Source organism: Staurois parvus, unplaced genomic scaffold (assembly GCF_062004578.1).
Source record: "Staurois parvus isolate SC_StPar_1 unplaced genomic scaffold, SC_StPar_1.0 ptg000714l, whole genome shotgun sequence".
NCBI classification, from domain to species: Eukaryota; Metazoa; Chordata; class Amphibia; order Anura; family Ranidae; genus Staurois; species Staurois parvus.
This window is the reverse complement of record NW_028318510.1, coordinates 3,589,405-3,612,177: the sequence shown is the minus strand read 5'-3', so window position 1 is coordinate 3,612,177 and position 22,773 is coordinate 3,589,405. Positions and strand designations below refer to the sequence as shown.

The 22,773-nt window shown below is 41.9% G+C and overlaps 1 protein-coding gene across 1 annotated transcript in view; it reads left to right on the top strand.

Annotated features, from left to right (window-relative positions):
- The window catches only part of SGTB (small glutamine rich tetratricopeptide repeat co-chaperone beta), a 69,245-nt gene that overhangs the window by 5,452 nt on the left and 41,020 nt on the right, over positions 1-22,773 (top strand). The window contains exons 2-3 of the mRNA XM_089653468.1: positions 2,586-2,715; positions 12,142-12,245. Of these exons, the coding sequence (XP_089509594.1) occupies positions 2,616-2,715; positions 12,142-12,245 (204 nt within the window). The 5' untranslated portion in view covers positions 2,586-2,615. The remainder of the gene's footprint in view (positions 1-2,585; positions 2,716-12,141; positions 12,246-22,773) is intronic.

The following is a 22,773-nucleotide window of genomic DNA, read 5'->3' as shown; positions in this document are numbered from 1 at the left end:
GATCGGGACCTTTCCGTGAGTACCGGACATGTGTGCCAGGAGCGCGCAGGGTGCGCGCTCTCCGCACATATGTTTTTTTAATTGTACACAAATGTGCGGCCGCTCAGCATCTAGGCCCAGACACTGGCGTGAAGAGGTTAATATGTGTTCGGTTTTAAAGGAATAAGGTGGCAAATCTAGGCTGCAGTAAACACAAAGAGGCCCGCAGTGCAGTAACTAGTGCATTGAAGAACTTGCAATAGGTACAATAACCCGACGGGTGAGCTCACCCGTCTGGGAACTTACAGTTAGTGCAGTGGAGGGTCAGCTGTAGTAGGCCCAAACTGAAGATGGTGCTTGCCAAGGGAGAGTGGAATGCGGCCTAGCAGGTCCAACCCAAAAGAAAGCTTGCAAACATAGGCCCTGAGCTATCCCTACTCTTCCGGAATCTCTTCCTGCCACTAGTTCTGTCACTGACAGATATGTATGCTCTCCATACACTTGCCAATTCGCAAATGCATTCCGAAATCTGGGTGCAGGAACTTAAAAGACTCTGCGTGACCCAAGATGGCCCCCAGGGTCACCTGGATGCAGCGTAGCCAACCGGAACGCAGCTCCAGGAAACCCAAAGGAATCATAGAGAAACCAAGTTTCCCTAGACTTCCTCTCCAGCTACAGTACCACTCCAGACCAGTGCCATCTACAGTGCAGAAAATAAACTGCACTTGCCTACACGTGATTGAGAATTCAAAGTGAATACAGCTTCACTTTATTTACTAACATATGCACATTCACATACCAACTGAACATTTACTTTACCAACCAAACACTCTACTTGTTTTTCTACAAAATCATCCCCATAGTCTTGTTAAAGCATATTTTTTTGTTTTAAGTAGAATATGGAAGGATTAGAACCACTATTAGCTGTCTATGTCCCTGCTAGGGAGAATCACTCTATATATTTGTCCTGGAGACTGCTGTCATTGAAGCCAAAAGTAATGGGAGAATCAAAAATGTTGAGTTGTCACCTGAACAGATATGGAGGGGAAACCTTCCAATGGGGACATTTCGGTGACAGCTGTCTAAAAGGGCATTTGAAGAGGTTTCCTCTCACTTCCTGATGTGTCTATAGGTTAGGAAGTGAAGAGAAATCTCCCTAAGAAGACACAGATGACAAACAACCTTACATGGGTTTTAACCATTCCCTACTCCATCCAAAATAAACAGAAAAAGGTTTTGGCACGTATTATACTTTAAAGTGTATGTATGTATGTATGTATGTATGAGATCAAAAATATGTTATATTGTACATACCAGCCCTTGGATTTAATGGTTGCGCTTTTCTTATTCTTTTATTGGTGGGGGAGCTTTTGGATTCTTCTAGTAACACACTTCCTGTCCTAGGGTGACAACACTGCACTTTATGGAGGGGTAGCATTGACACCACAGATTGCTCTCCTGACTTGGACTACAAGCACCTTCTCTCTCCTCATCTCCATTATATAGAGGGGAGTGTTTTCTACTTCACAGAAGTTAGCTGGGAAAGTCGATTGTTTGAGATGAATTCAGTGCACAGGAAATTAGAATTACATATGGTTTCTGATAGGTTAAACAGGTGTTTTTCTGTATATGCAGGGCATGTTCTTAGTTAAAAAAAAAAACAGAAAAGAAAAGCAGCCACCACATCTGAGGTCTTGTAGGCTACAATATATTACATGTTTATTTGTAGGTTTAGATATCCTCATATGCTGCACTGCACTATCCATGAGGGCATTTCATCCTGGGTGTACTATAATACCCCAGTGTCCATCAGTGTCCAGAAAGTGACAATAAAATGGGAGGGGAGGGGGGCTTTTGCAGCTACAAACAAAAGGGTAAAGGTTTTAAAGGACCCCTTTACCAATTCACCAAAGGCAGAAGCACAACCTGCTTGTCCAATATGGGGTTTATGTGGCTTACAAATAAACCCATCTGTCCACCCATGCCTATATCTCCTCCAGGGCACTGGGGGTACCATAGTGATTTGTACCCATTAGCATTAGGCACTGGTGCTATTGGTAGGAAGTCCCTTTTTTTGATAACATCGTGAAAACTCACTGAATGCTGAAGGGCCTGCGGGCTGTTATTGCTGTTAGTGTTATAAAGATGAAGAAGATATATGGGATTCATTTTTTTTCATGGATTATGTTACCTATTTACCTTCAGGCTAGATTCACACTATGAGCATTACATTTAGCATACGCTAAAAGCACTTTAGTTGACATGCATTGGCATCTGTTATTTTAACATGTTTCAGGTTTGTGTGGTTTTTTTTTCACAACAGAAGTCAAAATACTTAATTGTGTTTACCGTTTTGCACTCTGCAGTGCGTTGTAGTATAAAGCATTGGTCTGAACTGGGCCAATTGGAAACAAAGGATTCTGAAATGTCTCTGCATTGGGCCTACGTTGATTAGCCCATCCCAAAGGATGTGGTGTGAATGAGCCCTCAGTGAATCTGTGTTTGTATTTTCACTAGCCTTGAATGATAAATCATGTCTTATGGTACAAGAAAGTATACCTTCCCTCTTTTGTCTCTAAGTTTTCTGAATTCTATCCTTGTTACAGTGAGTTAAGTATTGCCGATCTGCTGAAAATATGTCATCCGTCAAGCGTCTGGTGTATGCAATCATCCAATTCTTAAGAGAGCAGAGTCAGCGGGATGTGTACACAGCAGATGAACAAGAAAGTTTAGAAGGTAAATAATTAACATGGTCAGTGAATTTTAGAGCCATATTAGAGCATGCAAAAGAAACACTTAAACCTCATAGTAAAAGGCTACCCTTACTAAGAACATGATGATGGCTCTGTATTAATGGGTTTCCTGAAGGGTTCATGCATAAATTAAAAATGTACTCCATGACATGATTTATAGTTTTGTTATATTTTTATTGTAAATGTAATTTAAACTGATACGTGTGTTTTTATATAGAAATTCTAGGGATTGGGTATATATATATATATATATATATATATATATATATATACCCAATCCCTAGAATTTCTTGCACACTTTAATGTCAGTGTAATTTCAAGTAATTTTCAGTATTTGTTAGGCCTCATGCACACTGCAGCTGTCAAACGTCTGTTTTAAAGATGTTTGCTTTTTTTTTCTGCCTCTAAATACTACCCTATGGTAACTTATGTGTCCATGCACACATAGGTATTTAGAGGAATCTAGGGGCATGTAGGGGCAGAAATATGAATGTACCAAAATTGAGCTCAGGAGAGAAGCCTGTCTCGTCTAAGGCGCATTTAGCTCTTGAGCATTTTTTTTTCCATTTCAATGGTCAGAATAAATAAATATTCTGGTCAGTGAAATTAATGCCCAAGCGCTTGACGGACCAAAACAAGTTTGCAAAAATGATGCTTAGATGCTGTTTTTAATTTGCTTTTCTCCTGCTAGAAGAAAAGCGTTTACTAAAGCCCAGTGTGCATGAAGCCTCAATCTGCAGCTTCCAGTAAAATAATACCTACTTATCCTGCCATGAATGTCCTTCAGGTTCAGTTATTTATTCTATAAAATGACAGCACTCTGTCTCTGTCTTCCAGTTGTGCTCCCGCATTGTGACATTGTCATTCAGGCTTTTGATGATGGAGACATTACCTCTTCGACACACTTGGCATGGTCCACTCTTGTCACCATCAGTAAAGTTGCTTTAAGAATTGTCATGCAGCCATCATTGGATTGTGTGTAGACAGGGGGTGGCTGCAAAGAGGTGACCAGAAGCACTGAGATGCAACCAAGAATGAAAAATGGCAAAAGAAGGTTTTTTTTAATTAAGGGCTGGTTCACACCATGATCGCACAGGAACCCGCTGTGCGTTCTTGTACGATTTACATGCAGTTCTGTGTAGAGCAATTTTTGCCCATTCATTTTGAATGGGCTAAAATCACACCACACTGCACCAAAAGTAGTGCATGCTCCACTACAGCCAGATAAGGACAGATCCACTTCTGTTTTTGTTAGCATATCAAAAGGTAGGTGGGTGTAAACGAACACAAGTCTTTTTACACCTGAGACCCTTCGTGTGTAAGGGCCTAAAGGTTAGAAAGAGAAATGAATGAAGTATGTACAGTACATTATCTAGGGATAGCTTGCTTTTCCCTCAGTAGTACAGTTTTAAACTACTTGTATATCAGCTGCATGAATGAAGACATCTTAGGCACATTCACAATGTGTTGGCTTGTGTTGTCCATTTTGGTACATCAATATACTTTTTGATAACAATTACAGTGCATGAAATACATGATTGTTAATTATGCATATAAAAAGAGCACCTGGAAAAGTGGGAATCTAGCCTTTCTACTACATAACTATTAATAATATAGTAGGAGAAAGCACATCCAGATTGTAATACGTGTTTCCAACATAGCCTGGTGTTTAAGATCCGTGAGTGATATACACACCGTATATACAGCTTACATTAACCGACGTATGTAGGGGTTAAGGAGCGAGCATGAGCAAGGGTGACCACCAAAAGTATTTCTTATATTTAGGACTGATTACATTGAATTCTAATTCTTTCCCTTTGACTATATTTAAAGGGTTTGATGGAGCAGTGATTGCAAAGAAAGGTTTTTCCTATCAATATTAACGAATGATCAATTACTACATATTGGGGGATATTTAAAAAAGAGTAGAGCCTATTTAATTTTCAAAGTCAATTTTCACTGAGCTTGGTGAATGAGACGGAGCTAAGCAGACTTCATTAATCCAATCATGTACAAGCAAAAGTGCTTCTAAAATTAAAATGTGTTTACCTTTAAAGTGGTTGTAAAGGCTCAAGGTTTATTCTCTATGCATCAAGGTAGAAAACCTTCTGTGTGCAGAACCCCCCACCCCCAGCCCCAATGCATGAGAGCCTTGTCTCCCCCAGGTGTCTTCCTCCTCATTGGTTGGTAGCCATTGGCTCCCACTACTGTCAATCACAGCCAGTGGCCAATGAGGAGAGAGTAGGGGACAAGGCAGGGCTGAGCCACACACCATGTGTGAATGGAAAAAAAGAGCAGCGGCTCAGATTCTCCCATAGAAAGCTGCTTGCTTTGGGGGCACTAGGCAGGAGGGAGGGGCCAGGAGTGCCAGCGAGAGACCCGGGAAGAGAGGATTGGGGCTTCTCTGTGCAAAACCACTGCACAGAGTAGGTAAGTATAATATTATGTTTTAATTTTTTTCTGTAGTGTGTGTAGTATAACTAGGAGTTTTATGTCTTGATTTATTAGTCTTGAGTCAAACAGAGTGAAAGAAAATGTAAATACAATCATATTTTGGCCTGAATGCAGTTGAGATAGACCCCAAGAATTCCTGTTCACCTCTCTGCATCTCACTTTCTGTGTACTAATGAATAAAGGTTATAGGCTTGGCTTCCTGACACATTGCTGAGTTGTCCTTTTCCTCTACTGCTAAAGTGACCTCATTTATCATACAGTGCACTAGATTTATTTATACCTGACTGCCTTGCTGAGATGTAAATATGTTTATAAATAAATCTCTGGAAGCATAGAATTAATGTCACATATAACAATTTTATTAGGAAAAAAGTAATAAAAACCTAAAAAGGAAAACTCCAACCAAAATGGTTTTGGATAATGTGTGGAAGGGTTAAAAAGTCTGTGTTTTTAGTTGCTGAATGTGTGCTACATTTCTGTCTGACATTAATTACTAGGACAAAAAGTTAGGGCAAGTCTCTCAGAGACACAAACAGCATTAAAAAATCTGGCAGAAACTTTCTTCACTTTAATAAAAATGTCTTGGCTAAAGTTGGGCTTTATCCACTTCAAGATTGGACACTTTCACCCCCTTCCAGTCCAGGCCGTTTTTCAGCTTTCAGCACTGTCACAATTTGAAGGACAATTACTCAGTCATGCAACACTGTAGCCAAATTACATTTGTAAAATTTTTTTTTTAGACAGAACTTTCTTTTGGTGGTGTTTAATTACCATTGGGGGGTTTTCTGCAATATACTTAAATTAAAAAATATGGAAACATTTTGAAAAAAATGTTTCTGTTATAAAATTTCACAAATAAATACATTTTTAATAAATTTAGTCCAAAAATGTATTCTGTTACATTTCTATAAAATTAACCCTAAATCCGTGCATATTATTTAGTCTGTGTAAAAGTTATAGAGTCTACAAACTATAGTGTATATATTTCAAAATTGATCAGCCCTGATGTAATGTCTGCCAATCTCATTTCTTGAGGCCCTAAAATGCCAGGACAGTACAAATACCCCCCCCCCCCCAAATGACCCATATTTTGAAAAGTAGGCAGTCCAATATATTTAATAATAGGCATGGTGCTTTTTTAAGTTGCAATTATTTTGTCACAATTTTTTTGGAAAATGAACTACATTTTTTTTTTACAAAGTTGTCATTTTAACATTATTTCTCACACACAGCATAGACATACTTACAATTACACACCACAACACATTCTGCTACACTTTGTGAGTATGGAGGTACTACACGTGTTAAACCTTTCACAGCCTAGCTTCATAGAGGGGTCCAAAATCCAAGGAGCACCTTCAGGCATTTTAGGGGTATGAATTACACTTCTAATTTCCTGACTACCTATCACATTTTGGAGGCCCTGGAGTACCAGAACAGTAGAAACACCCACACAATGACCCCATTTTGGAAAGCAGACACTCTACTGTATTTTCTGCAAGGCATAGTGAGTCTTTTGAAAATGTATTTTTTTGCCAAAAGTTTTTTGGAAAATGCAGGAATGAAAATGTATTTCTTTAGTTTTTAATCAATAGGATATTTTTAACACACATTATAGGCATATTTAGAATTACAGCCCAAAACACATTCTGCTACTCCTCCCGTGTATGACGATACCACATGTGTGAGACTTATTCACAGTCTAGCCACAGAGAGAGACCCAAAATCCAAGTACCTTCAGGTGTTCTAGGGGCATAAATTACACATCCAATTTCCTGACTAACTATCACATTTTGGGAGACCCTGGAACACCAGAGAAGTGAAAACACCAAAATTACCACATTACCAAGTAAACACCCCAATGTATTTTTAAGAGGCATGTAGAGTCTTTTGAAGACTTAATTTTTTGCTGCAAGTTTTTTGAAAATGCAGAAAGAAAATGAAAATTTTTACACAAAGTTGTCAATTTAATAAGAAATATCTTACACACAGCATGGGCATATTTAGAATGACACCCCAAAACACATTCTGCTACTCCTTCTGAGTATGTCAATACCACATATGTGAGACTTTTTCACTATTTGGACTGATTATATACAGAACTGTCAGGGATACCAAGTGTTGGTATCCTGTGAAACAGGTGTGACTAGAAATGTGTAGACTTGCACAGAGAACATCAGGCACAAATACAGTAAAATAATGTAATTTATTAAGAATAAGTGAATAACAAAATATAAATACACCTCCAATATATCAGAACTGTATAACTCAAATCACAGAATCTAATAAGTGAGTGAGCAAACAGTGAACAACTGCCCAAACTAAATATATAGAAAGAGCAGGTACAAGAAGCGTAGTTGTTGTCAGAACAAGGGTCATACACGGGAGATCAGGCAGAAGGAGCAGCGAGTAAGACAGAAAATGGAGAGGGTAAATGGGAGAAGGAACAAGCAGGCAGGTAAGGGATCAGGCTGCAGGGTCAGAACCAGGATCAGGAACACAGATCAGGGGCAGATGGACAAACATCAAGGCAAAGAAGAGAAGCACAGGTAGGGTTTAAATACACTTTCTACAATGAGCATCAGGTTATGCCTAATTACCATGAACTTCTGGCTGTAGAGAGACTCTCGCTGGAGAACACCGGAACTGCAGCCTATAGGTCACAGTGCCACCAGCAGGTGAACCCCTTCCTGACATGGACATCGTATCTTGTGTATCACAAAAATCAACCAATTGTATCAAAACCAATGTACTGTAATGGTCGATTCTATATGAGTAATCAGGGAATATAGCTTAGTGTATCGTCATCTATAGCAGTCCCAGTTCCTATAAGCCAATTAAGCCTAGTTGACTGGTACATTGATGCCCCCAGAAATGTCATGTTAACTGACCAGGAAGTACAGAAGACTGAAGAAAGGTGGAACAAAAAAATCTATATGGTCCCAGGAGTGCAGTTGTCTGCAGGGGATGGCTGGGACTGGTGTCTCACAGGAACATAATCGTACAGATAGACCAGTTCAGGCCACAGGCAAATACATGGTCAGCAAACCGGCAAAGGATCAGTCCAGGCAACAAGCAGAAACAAAGTCAATAAACAGGTCAGGGTTAGTACAGGCGGCAGGCAGAGGCAACATTGCACTGGTGATCAGGCACATTGTTGCTGGTTGCACTGGTCTGGTGACACTGGGGACTAGTGTGGCAGCAGTCAGGAACAGTACTGCTGACTTACATAGGTCAGGTGACACCAGGAGTGGTGTAGCGGTTATTAGGGACAATATCACTGGTATGGCAATGAACAGGGACACAGTCAGCGGTGCATTTACCGCAAGCCAAACAAGGTGTTTGCCTAGGGCGGCAATCTTTAGGTGGGGTGGCAATCTTTAGGTGGGGCCACTGCCCCCCCCCCGGCAGAAGATACCTGCTGAGCTGCGGTGGACTAACCCATGCAGGTCTACCATCAGAGGGGTACCACCGGTACTCCTGTAGGTGGCCCAGACAGCAAGAGGATTGGTGTTGTGGGGGAAAGCAGAAGTTGCGGAACAATGCACTGTGTATCTCTCCCTCCAGCAGCTGAAAGCTGATTTCTCCCCCTCTCTCTCCCACCAGCTTTCTGCTGCTGGAGGGAGAGACAAACCTGGCCGGATTGAGGGGGTGCCTTGGTGTTCCTGAGTGGGCGCTGAGATCCTTCCCCCGCCCGCACTCAGAACTGTGACCAGGGGAAAGCCTGGAGCAGGAAGTGTAATGGGGTGTTTGGGATGGTGGTGGTAGGAGGAATGGGGGGAATATGTGCTTGGAAGAAAGAGAGAGAGAGAATATCATATATATATACACACACTCATTGAACTCTTTCGCTCTCTCATTTGGGGGGCGCACAATTTTTGTGTTGCCTAGGGCAGCACAAAACCTAAATACACTACTTCAGGGAGCAATACACTGCTCTCTCAGATGCTGAGAGGGAATCTAAGATGGCGGCAACAGTAGCACCTGGTGGAGGGTGTCATCAGGTATTCTCTGAGATGCTGGGTAAGAGAACAAAACATCCACTACCTCATTTTCTCTATGGATGCTGAAAAAGAATTTGACAGAATTGACCAGATGAGAAGACAAGATCTTCTTGTGTTTAGATTAGGAAAAAATGCTCCATTGGACTGGTGCACTTTATGGTCACCACTCTATGAAGATAAAGATCAACAATAAGTTGCTCCATTTTGTATTTATAACGGTACAAGTCAGAGATGCCCGCAGTCCCCACTGATTTTGGTGGTCTTGATAGAAGCCTTTTTGTGTAAAATAAGAGATAATCCAGGTATAACAGATGTTATAATAGGTTCAGGGAAGCACAAAACTGTAATCTTCGAGGATGATTTCCTGTTTTTTTTTTTACCAAGCTGCAACTTTCACTCTTAAATACAATGGCTGATTTGGACAGATTTCAAGAACTGTCCAAGTTAAGATTAATCTTAGTAAGGTCTTAGAAGTTCTTCCTATTACCCTATCAAATTGGGACATGGCCCATCTCAAAAAGCCTGTCAGGGACCATCACGACGCATGGGTCTACACATGCGTAGGTGTCTGACAAGACATGCAGGCAGCAGGGCACTAGGACCCAGGCGCACCCGTCGTCTATGACAGTACTGGGCAGGCACTAGGACCTAGGCTGCCCCTGTCAGGTGCAGGGCGGGCTACTTAAACCAGCCCTGAACAGACACTTGTTGCCGAATGGTCTTTGCGTATCCTGTTGCCTGTGTTGTAAGTACTCTGATCTGGATTGTCTGACCTTGTTGCCTTCTCCTGTCCTGACCCCTTGGCTTGCCTGACTGCTCCTGGATGCTCCCTTATAGATCTGATCTTCTGGTATTGACCCTGCATGTGACCCGACTATCCCTTGCCTACCGTCTTGTACCGCACCGACCCGCTAGTTACCGACATGGCCTCTACAGTTACTGCCTGAGTCAGGGCGGATAAATGTCGGCAAATGTCCTCTAGCGGAGAGGGCCTCCCTCCAGACTCAGTCATGGCCGAATGGTACTGTAATGGACCACCTGACAGCACCTCTATCAGTCCCCTGATAGAGCCTCCCCAGAGTGCGGAGTCTAAGTACCGGAGCACTTGTTCACCAGGGCCCCTGATGGTGGGGATGGACTTTGAGCGCTCCGGGACCAGGTCGCAGCTACCGGGTATCTCTACCAGAGGTAGAGAAGTCTGCCAGAGGCTCCTGTGGGTTAAGAGTCTGATGTGAGGGAGCCCGGGGATCCCTGAGGGATGCATGGATGAGCAAGATCAGAGTCAAACAGGCCGTGTCGGTAACTAGCGGGTCGGTGCGGTACAAGACGGTAGGCAAGGGATAGTCGGGTCACACGCAGGGTCAATACCAGAAGATCAGATCTATAAGGGAGCATCCAGGAGCAGAGTCAGGCAAGCCAAGGGGTCAGGACAGGAGAAGGCAACAAGGTCAGACAATCCAGATCAGAGTACTCACAACACAGGCAACAGGATATGCAAAGACCATTCGGCAACAAGTGTCTGTTCAGGGCTGGTTTAAGTAGCCCGCCCTGCACCTGACAGGGGCAGCCTAGGTCCTAGTGCCTGCCCAGTACTGTCATAGACGACGGGTGCGCCTGGGTCCTAGTGCCCTGCTGCCTGCATGTCTTGACAGACACCTACGCATGTGTAGACCCATGCGTCGCGATGGTCCCTGACAAAGCCTTTTCCCTTCACATGGCAGGAACAGGCCATGATTACCTGGGTTAATAAACTTACAAAGGATGCACAATTGCTTTATAAGACCAATTTTCCCCTTCTCATGCAGGTCGTTCAAAAGGATCAACATGACACGGATAGGGCAGCTTTAACTTGCCTGAGGAGGATAAAAATGCTTAAAATGAACATGCTACCAAGGGTACTGTTCCTTTTCAGATACTCTATTTAGCAAGAACTACCCAGTGTTTTCACACGTCTCATACCCTATCGCAGACTTTTTGTTAGGATGAATAGCGTATTCTAATTTGTAAATATTTACAGTAAGAAAGAGATTTAGGCATGCTGGATATGAAGCCTTATCCTAAACTAAAAAATATATCCAAAAGAACAAAACAAAACCAGGGCTCAAATCTTCATGCAGACTAAAGAAAATTCTGAATGCCAAAACGTTGAGGTGCAGCCCTTCAGAGATCGGGAAATCTAGGTAATGGTGAACAAAAACAAACAAGGGCGCACTCCCATCATGCATTAACGTGGTACACCACGTATTTATTGAAAAATAGTAGAAATATACTCACAAACCAAAAAGGTTAAAAACAGAAAGGGCCTACTTAAGTTGGACTAGCAGGTCTACATTTTAGCTCTGAGGAAGGGGGTTTGTCTCCCGAAATGCGTTATCCTATCCCATATAGGTGTTTGAATCCATTGGAATGCCCTTACGGATTACCTGTTCTGTTTTTAACCTTTTTGGTTTGTGAGTATATTTCTACTATTTTTCAATAAATACGCAGTGTACCACGTTAATGCATGATGGGAGTGCGCCCTTGTTTGTTTTTGTTCACCATACACTAGAAAATATGCCTGTTATACACTGTAACTGGTTGCTGGAAGACAACAGAGAAATACGGTATCTCATTTACTGAACAACCTTGTCCAGATAGTCATGGAATGACCAAACTGGGAGGCAGGTGTTGTTGCTGATGCCACAGATGAAGCCACAGCCTGTCATCTGATGACAAGTACCATTAGAAACAAATGGATAATGAAATGTTTTTTTACGGCAGCTGGAAATCCATCGGTTAATTTTACTTTGCCAACAAATTTGTTAGTAAGAGAACACACTTCTTATCTGGTCACATTTCACATAATGCACATTTCACAAAAGAAGTAAACAGTACAGGAGTAAATAATAGCAATCAGCAAAAAATCTGTGACAGGTTGTAATACAGATACTAACATTTTTTTTTTCTTTTAGTTGCAGTACAGTGTTTGGAGACTGTTTTTAAGCTCAGTCCTGGTGATGTACATCTTTCTACACCCAACTCCTTGGAAGAATTATTTTCACAAGCACATTTTAAGGTAATTTATTTAAAACTTAATATTTAAATATTGCTGTTCAGTTTTGTAAAAACCAAGTTTATGGTATTTACATTAAGTGGTATGTCTCAAAGATTGTTATTATTATGGGCCTGAGCTGTCTAGAAAGTCTGGGCTGGGCTCATGTTGGTTGTATGGCATCTATCAACCACCTGTTTGTAGAAGAAAAAACTCTACTAGGTTCCCCTCCACTGTCCATGGTACTCTTAGAACAATAACACAATAACATTTGTATATTTGCACTTATACTGTTTGGTTAGCAAGCTTTGGTTGTGGAATTAAACATAGATTAGTGTGCTTCATGTGCTAGAGTTGATTTTATGTCCATTTTGGCTCGGCTAGTCAGAATTTCTCACTGTGTATTTTGCACCAAATTGTTATTCACATTGGGGCACAATTAAAACTGAGCCCAATATCTGTGTAATGCAGGCAAAGATTTCTGCCCCTGTCCCGACATTTTAGTAAAGAGAAAAGTGCCATCATAACAAGGGGCTTTGCTACTTCATAGTCAGCATATTAGTGGAATATCGCCTCAGATTTTAGGGGCTTGCATCGGTGAACAAATACAGCATGCTGCTTGCATTCAAGATCAGTTTGAGATGCTACAGAGCTCCGTCAATGTACGTAGCCCCTGAATCCCTTAATATGTTGGAGCTCTACAATTGCAAGAGTGAAGCTGAGCAGAGGAAATAATGGACATATATGAGTATATACAGTATGTTACCTAATTAAAAATAAATCACCTGAATGATCAGACAAACAGTAATGAGCAACCCGAAGTTTATTGTATAAATACAAGATAAATTGACAGTGCCAAAAAATGGTAAAGGGTTGTGTACCAAGCATGAAGCAAAGTATAACAGACAGTGCAACTATTGTAGTATGGGGTTGCCTAGGGGTAGTTCCCACAAAGACCACTATAGAGAATAACAGTATGTAAGAGAACAAAGTATAAAAAGAAATTACTAGTAATAAACAGCACAGTACAATTTAATCTAGTGCAAACACAGTCATTAGCGTTTCTCAGGCAGGGGTGTAACACCCCTCTCACAAAGAAATTGGCTGTAACTGGTAGCCCCTGTGGTTGATCACAGGGATCTCTGGATAGGCTCCATAGAAGAGAGGCAGAAGGAGTCTCTTGGCCTGGTTGTCCAGGCAGTGGCAGAAATGCCAGAGCTGGGTGCAGGGCCGTGAATAAGGGGGTACCACCAGTCCTCCTGTACGGGGCCCCGGCCAGCAGGGGGGCCCAGGCACATGGGTGAATCAGATGTGGGCAGCGAGGGTGATCATTATGGTGGGAGAGAGGGCAGTTATTGGAACCGATCCCCTGTATGGCTCTGTCTGCAGCAGCTGAAAGCTAGCTTCTCTCCTTTCTGGTTTCAGCTGCTGCAGAGAGAGCTATACAGGGGATCAGTTCCAATACTTGCCCCCCCCCCACCGTAACCATCAACCTCCCTGTGAACCATACATTTCCCCCTGTTGCCCAGGCCCCCCTGTGTGCCCCTACACCCACAGTGCTGCCGGCTTTCCTCCTTTCGTTGCCACAGCACTAGGACAATAGGATCCTACTAGGACAAAAGGATCTGTCAGGATGGAGAGTGAGGGAAGGTTCCAGTAAATATGTCACATTTACCAGCCCCGGGTTTTTCCTGAATGAACACAATGAGTGATCGGTACAGAACACTCAATGTGTTCATTCATAACCGAAGTATAGCAAACTATGTTTTTAGATGGGGGCCCTGTCAGCTTGGCTGTATGGGGCCCAGTGGTTTCTAACAGAAGCCCTGGCTGGGTTTGGAATGGGCTGAAGACACAGGGCCTTTCCATTGAAATGCAGTATTCCAGGGCAGAAAAGCACAGAGCCCACCACAGAGTAATGGACTTAAGATGAAGCTGCATGCTTTTGCTCTCTTAGGCCTTCTTCACATAGGCATATCCAAGCATACATCCATGCAAAAGTCTGTGTTTGCCTTATGGGATGCACAGGTGTTCCGTGTATCCTTGTGCTGGCGATCCCATTCATATACACAGGGATGCAGCAGCTGCATGGACACAGCCACTGGTCGCAAGTTGACAGCTGTTTGGGTGCATTTCCCCCAAATGCAGACAATGTTCATTCAGGGACACACACCCGCACCTATGCAGCTGTCAAATTAAGACTAGGGGCAGTGTCCCTGCATCCCTGTAGACATTAATGGGACTTCCTGCACGTGGATGCATAGAACACCTGTGCATTCTGTGCAGGAAAACACAGCCCTACGCATGGATGTACTCCTAAGTACACCTATGTGAATGAAACCTTATTCATCGGCCCCTGCTGAGATAAACAAGGGAGGACCCCCATCCCTGCTGAAACCTAACATGTCAAGTTACTCCTGTCCCCTTACCTGCCAATACTTGTGTTCAATGGCAAATGCCAACAGAGCTCTATGGTGCCAGGCAGTGAGTACGGGGCCCACTAGAGGACATTGGGCCCTCAGGCCACCCTTATGAAGTCTGTTTCTGATTGTTTGGTCAGAGACATTCACACCAGTGGCCTGCTGGAGGTCATTTTGTAGGGCTCTGGCAGTGCTCATCCTGTTCCTCCTTGCACAAAGGAGCAGATACTGTTCCTTCTGATGGGTTAAGGACCTTCTACGGCCCTGTTCAGCTCTCCTAGAGTAACTGCCTGTCTCCTGGAATCTCCTTCATGCTCTTGAGACTGTGCTGGGAGACACAGCAAACCTTCTGGCAATGGCACGTATTGATGTGCCATCCTGAAGGAGTTGGACTGCCTGTGCAACCTCTGTAGGGTCCAGGTATCGCCGCATGCTACCAGTAGTGACACTGACCCTAGCCAAATGCAAAACTAGTGAAAAACCAAGAGTAGGAGAAAAATGGGGTCGTCTCATTGTTGCCCACCTAGTGCACCTGTTGTTAATTTCACTAACACCAAAGCAGCTGAAACTGATTAACAACCCCCTCTGCTACTTACCTGACCAGATCAATATCCCAGGAGTTTCATTGACTTGATGTTATACTCTGATTGATTAAAAAGTGTTCCTTTAATTTTTTTGAGCAGTGTATTCGAAGGATTGCGAAAAATGTGCTTTTACCTGTAATGCCATGCCTATTTTTTTGTCAGCCAAGATAGTCTTCTCTCCAAAACACACAGGTGTCCGTTTATGACACAGAGAATAGCTGCCATTCAACAGATCTCAGCTATTCTCTGGTCATTCACAGTTTATGACACTCAGGAGATCATGTCAGCCCTTCTCTGGAGATCTGTGTTCTCCCTCCAGATTCTCCAGCCCAGAGCTGGAGAATCAGAGGAACCGAAAACTAAGCAGAGATAATTTACCTCTGCTTAGTAAACTGATCTTTTACTGTAATCTTGCGAGATTATAGTAAAATGAGCCGTTTTCCAGAGTTTGTAGACCGTTCTCCAGCGTTTGGAGACCGTTCTCCCTTCGTTCGGAGAACTGCTTCATAAACTGCATTCACAGGAGAACTGTGTTCTCCGAGAATGCCAGAGAACTGAGCAGAGATCTATTACTGCTGGTTCATAAACGGACACCTAAATGTCTGACAGGATTAGAACAATTTTCCATTGATTTCCACACTGAGCTGTTCATGGTTTATCTGCTCAGTGAAGAGATTTCAAGCTGTGATTTCTAATTTTAAAAAAATGCAGTAAGCTCTGACCTTACCCTGAGTACTACAAGCTTTCTAGAAAATTTAGAAGAGATTGGACCACAAAAGCTCTAGTAAAGTTCCTAAGACGTACTCTGCAGCATTTGTACTAGAGTAAAATAAACTTCTCAAACAGCAATTCTAGAGAAACTCCAAAGCATCAGTTATATTTTAGTGTTTATTTTTATTTCATATATTTTTAAATGGTTGTCCTATGCAAGTTTTTACTATAAAACATTTTTTTTACAAAAATAAATATTGAATATGACAAAGCCTTCCCAGAGCACCGTGTGTTGTTAGCTAAGGAGACCACGGCAGCCACTTGTTTGAGGCTCTGTTTGTCTTGCTAAAAGGGTTAATCCTCTGCAATATGTAAAAAGGCTGTTTGATCCTGTCTTCTGTGATCCTTCCCTTCTTCCACAGTCTCCAATCCATTTGCTGATAGTACAGAGACCTAGGAGTGTGTATTTCTAGAGAATTTGTTTTTTTTTTCGGAGGGTGCATATGATTGGCACAAGGCCAATCAGTGCTGTTCAGACAGAGGGTCAGGGGTTATGCAGCCTCATAGGATAGTCGGAGGAGAATGAAAACTCCTACAAGCTTTAACCAGTGCTCAGCCGGACACTTAGAGAAGTCACAAGACTGCTATATACTGCTGAAAAGAAAGGTATTTAGCAGTTTATATTTACTAAAAATAATTGCATTTCCATGTTCTGTGTACTGTGGGAGACCAGATATAGTGAATGCAGGGGTCTGGGTTTAGTAACACTTTAAATTTAAAAATCACTGTACATCCTCTTTAATATGTGTCCTTGCACCTTTCCCCTGCCTTCTGTGTGGCATAACTGATAAATCACCTCAATGTATCTTTTAGACACAATGTCACACAAAGCATAATAACACCCATGAACAATTTACGGTAGAGTCGAAGGAGGGCTTTCCATGTGTGTAGTATCATGTCTGTGATCCTACCAGATAACAGAATGTTCTACTAAACTAGTACTAGTGCTACTAGAGCCTCACGATCAAAGTGTTTTCCACTCAGTTCCACATCAGAGACTAGAAATATTATTTCAAACACTCTGAATTAGATTCAGTGAGTTATGTAGATACCCTTGACATGGAAAACCACAAATACGCTTTCTGATGTAACCACCCACATAATGCATGCATGTTATGTTCTTCACACATTAACCTAAACATCTCAACTGATATTAGTCAGAATACCATCTCACAGACAGTATACAAGTATATATGTATGTAAACTGTGTAAATACAGTGTATATGTAAAAGTATATACGGAAATGTCTTAATGTGTTTTAGGCCGAAATTTCAGTCATTACACAGTGTGGGTGTGTTTATATACAGTTGCAAGAAAAAGTATGTGAACCCCTTGGGATTACGTGGAGTTTTGCATGAATTGGGCATAAAATGTGCTCTGAACGTCATCTAAGTCACAACAATAGAAGAACACAGTCTGCTGAACATAATACTACACAAACATTAGATGTTGCCATGGTTTAATTGCACATAACATGTAAACATTCACAGTGCAGGGAGGAAAAAGTATGTGAACCTTTGGACTTAATAACTGGTTGACCCTCCTTTGGCAGCAATAACCTCAACCAAACGTTTCCTGTAGTTGCAGATCAGACCTGCACAACAATCTGGAGTCATTTTGGACCACTCCTCTTCACAAAACTGTTTCAGTGTAGCAATATTCTTGGGATGTCCGGTGTGAATCGCTCTCTTAAGGTCATGCCACAGCATTTCAATCGGGTTGAGCTCAGGACTCTGACTGGGCCACTCCAGAAGGCGTATTCTGTGCTGTTGCAGCCATTGTTTTGTTGAATTACTTGTATGCTTTGGGTCATTGTCCTGTTGCATCACCCATCCTCTGCGGAGCTTCAGTTGGCGGACAGATGGTCGTACGTTTTCCTGCAAAATGTCTTGATAAACTCTGGAATTCATTTTCCCATCAATGACAACAATCCGTCCAGGCCCTGAGGCAGCAAAGCAGCCCCAAACCATGATGCTCCCTCCGGCATGTTTTACAGTGGGGATGAGGTTTTGATGTTGGTGTGCTGTGCCTTTTTTTCTCCACACATAGTGTTGTGTGTTCTTCCCAAACAACTCAATCTTGGTTTCATCTGTCCACAGTATATTTTGCCAGTAGTGCTGTGGAACATCCAGGTGCTCTTTTGGAAACTTCAAACGTGCTGCAATATTCTTTTTGGACAGCAATGGCTTCCTTCGTGGTGTCCTCCCATGTACTCCATTCTTGTTGAATGTTTTCCTTATTGTAGATGTGTCAACAAAAATGTTAGCATGTGCCAGAGATTTCTGTAGGTCTTTAGCTGACACTCTGGGATTCTTCTTTACCTCATGCAGCATTCTGCGCTGTGCTCTTGCTGTCATTTTTACAGGACAAACATGCCTAGGGAGAGTAGCAACAGTGCTAAACTTTCTCCATTTGTAGACAGTCTGTCTTACCGTGGACACATGAACATCAAGGCTTTTGGAGATACTTTTGTAACCCTTTCCAGCTTCATGCAAGTCAACAATTCTTGATCGTAGGTCTTCTGAGAGCTCTTTTCTGCGAGGCATGGTTCACATCAGACAGTGCTTCTTGAAACCAGTAAACCCAAAACAGGTGTGTGTTTTTTAAGGGCAGGACAGCTGTCAGCAACACATCCAATATCATCACACTGATTGGAGTCAAGGTTGGCTCATTCCTGGCTCCAATTAGCTCTGGGAGAAGTCATTAAGCTAGGGCCTCACATACTTTTTCCTCCCTGCACTGTGAATGTTTACATGTTATGTACAATTAAACCATGGCAACATCTAATGTTTGTGTAGTATTATGTTCAGCAGACTGTGTTCTTCTATTGTTGTGACTTAGATGACGTTCAGAGCACATTTTATGCCCAATTCATGCAAAACTCCACGTAATCCCAAGGGGTTCACATACTTTTTCTTGCAACTGTACAGTGTGTGTGTGTGTTTATATACATACTATATTGCTAAAAGTATTGGGACACCCCTCCAAATCATTGGATTCAGGTGTTCCAATCACCTCTATGCCCGCAGGTATAAAAAAATCAAGCACCTAAGCATGCAGACTGCTTCTACAAACATTTGTGAAAGAATGGGTCTCTCTCAGGAGCTCAGTGAATTCAAATATGGTACCGTGATAGTTGCCACCTGTGAAATCCGTGAAATTTCCTTGCTACTAAATATTCCACAGTCAACTGTTGGTGGTATTATAACAAAGTGGAAGCAACTGGGAACAGCAACTCAGCCATGAAGTGCTAGGCCATGTAAAGTGACAGAGCAGGGTCAGCGCATGCTGAAGCGCACAGTGCGCAGAAGTCTCCAACTGTCTGCAGAGTCAATAGCTACAGACCTCCAAACTTCGTGTGGCCTTCAGATTAGCACAACAACAGTGCATAAAGAGCTTCATGGAATGGGTTTCCATGGCCGAGCATCTGCATCCAAGCCTTATATCACCAAGTGCAATGCAAAGAGTCGGATGCAGTGGTATAAAGCACGCTGCCACTCAACTCTTGAGCAGTGGAGATGTGTTCTCTGGAGTGATGAATCACGCTTCTCAGTCTGGCATTCTGATGGACATGTCTGGGTTTGGCAGTTGCCAGGAGAACGGTACTTGTCTGACTGCATTGTGCCAAGTGTAAAGTTTGGTGGAGGGGGATTATGGTGTGGGGTTATTTTTCAGGGGTTGGGCTTGGTTGCTTAGTTCCAGTGAAGGGAACATTTAGGGCTCATGTTACGGGGCATTTGGAAAACTCTTCTGAAGGATGGAAACTGAGTGCTGGAAAATGTAGGTTAAAAAACCTCAGTTTAGCTGCGTTTGCATACCGCATTTATGCGTGTTTGCACTTAGAAGTGTTTTTAACAGCTAACCTCAGGAAACCTTCCCAAATGCCCAGAATGCACTGAAAAATAGTAAAATAATTAGCTATTTCTTTTATGTGCAATTGATGGCCCCTGCGTGGGCGTGTCTTCTTGCTGTTCCTGTTTTTTTTAAATGTTTATAAATTAATAAAAATCATTGAAATACAAAAATTAATTGCAGACATTTTGAGAGGAATAGAGAGAGCAGAAGCAGAGAGAGCAATATGTGTTGAGATGACCTGTCTTTTCTGGTTGTATTCACTACGGATCCCATCATGAGCATAATGCAGTACGTTCTACAATTTTTTCCTTCACGCAAAACCTGGAACTAACTGCACTGGTGTACTAGGTCCATTTGAATACATGGAAAATGCTTTGCATGCATTTCTAATGATGAAAAAAAGGCTCTGAACAGCATCTGGACATGGAACAGTTAAAAAATGATTCAAAACACAAGCGCTTATAAATGCGGTTAATCGCGTTTGGCGTTTGAAACGCCGGTAAAATCTTCTCCTGAACGCAAGTTTGGTGCGTTTAAAAAAACGACTTTAAACTCAACTGCCTGTAAACGACATAGTGTACATGGACACATAGGAAAACATTAGGGAGAGTTCAGGGGCTGCTGAAAAAAACACTGAACAGCTCTTGAACATCAGTTTAGGAGCTGCAGTGTACATGAACCCTTAAGGCATCAGCATACCAAGACATTTTGGAAAATTTCATGCTCCCAACTTTGTGGGAACAGTTTGGTGATGGCCCTTTCGTGTTCCAACATGACTGCATACCAGTGCACAAAACAAGGTCAATAAAGACAAGGATGAGCGAGTTTGGGATGGAGGAATTTGACTGGCCTGCACAGAGACCTGATCTCAACCCTATAGAACACCTATGGGATGAATTAGAGGGGAGAGTGTCAGCCAAGCCTTCTCGTCCAACATCAGTGCCTGATCTCACAAATGCGCTTCTGGAAGAATGATCAAACATTCCCATAGATGCACTCCTACACCTTGTGGACAGCCTTCCCAGAAGAGTTGAAGCTGTTATAGCTGCAAAAGGTGGGACAACTCAATATTGAACCCTAAGAACTAAGACTGGGATGCCATTAAAGTTCATGTGCATGTAAGGGCACACACACACACACACACACCTGTGAAAAAGTATTTGCCCCTTACGGAGTTTTTTCTTTTTTTGCATATTTGCCATACTTAAATAATTCAGATCATTAAACAAATGTTAGTATTCTTAAATACAAAATGCAGTTTTTAAATGATGGTTTCATTTATTAAGGGTAAAAAGCTGTCCAAACCTAAGTAATTGCCCTCTAAACCTAATAACTGCAGTTGATGCCGCCAAGGGTTGCACAACCAATCAAGCGTTTCTGATAACTGGCAATGAGTCTTTCACGTTGCTGTGGAAGAATTTTGGCCAACTGTCCATTGCAGAATTGTTTGAGTTCCGCCACATTGTAGGGTTTTCTAGCATGAACGGCCTGTTTTAGGTAATCTCACAGCATTTCAGTTGGATTTAAGTCTGGACTTTAACTAGGCCACTACAATACCTTCATTTTGTTTTCATTCAGAGGTGAACTTGTTGGTGTGTTTTGGATCATTGTCCTGCTACATAACCTAAGTGCAGTTGAGGTTGACGTAAGAGTTTTATGACAGATATAACGGGACACACACCTTCCAAAAAGTTCAACTTTTTGTCTCACCATTCCACATTCAACAGAATATCTGCCCAAAAGTCTTGGGGATAATCAAGATTTGTTTGGCAAATATGAGACGAGCCGTTGTGTTTATTTTGGTCAGCAACGGCTTTTGTTTTGAAACTCTCCCATGGACACCATTTTTGCCCAGTCTCTTTCTTATTGTTGAGTTATGAACACTGACCTTATCTGAGGAAAGTGAAGCCTGTAATTCTTTAGTTGTTGTTTTAGGTTCTTTTATGACCTCCTTGATGAGTCGTTGTTGTGCTTTTGGAGTAATTTTGGTAGGCCGGCCACTCCTGGGAAGGCTTAACACTGTTCCAAGTTTTTTCCATTTGTGAATAATGGCTCTCACCGTGGTTTTCTGGAATTCCAAAGCCTTAGAAATGGCTTTGTAACCCTTTCCAGAATGATACATGTCAATTACTTTGTTTATCATCTGTTCTTGAATTTCTTTAGATCATAGCATGATGTGTTGCTTTTTTGAGACCTTTTAGTGTCTTTCACTTTGTCAGACATCTTCTATTTTAGGTGATTTCTTTATTCAACAGGTCTGGTAGTAATCAGGCAAGTGAAATTTAACTCTACTTTCCAAAAAATGTGGTTGATCATCGTCCATTTATGATTTAGCAAGGGGGATAAATACTTTTTCACATAGGGCCAGCCAGGTGTGGACAGCTTTTTTCCTCTAATAAATTAAATCATCATTTAAAACTGCATTTTATTACTTGGGTTATCTTTGTGTAATATTAAAATTTGTTTGATCTGAATCATTTAATGACAAAAATGCAAAAAACAAAAATCAGGAAGGGGGCAAATACTTTTTCAGTAAAGATTTCCTTTTAGATGAGGTCCACTGTACTTTTTTTTTTTTTTTTTTTTAATATTGTTAGGACCACTCTTGTTTCCAGACATTATTTTTGTGAGCTTGTATTAGGGACAAAAGTAATACATATTACATGTTCACTTGCTTATTTTCAGTGAGTAATTTACTATTAAAGTCTAAGTTTATTAAAAATATTTTTTTTTAAATCAGCACAAGGCACAGTAGTTACAAATAATAAGATGTGCCCTTTGTGCTGGCTGCGGAATTAGTTGAAATATTTCCTCCTCTCATCCCCCCTACCCCCACAGCCTCAATCTTCCAGTGTTGCAGTGGTTCATATGAGCCAAGGGACCTGTCACAGGTGCTTATCAAGAGTATCATGCCCGCCCTTT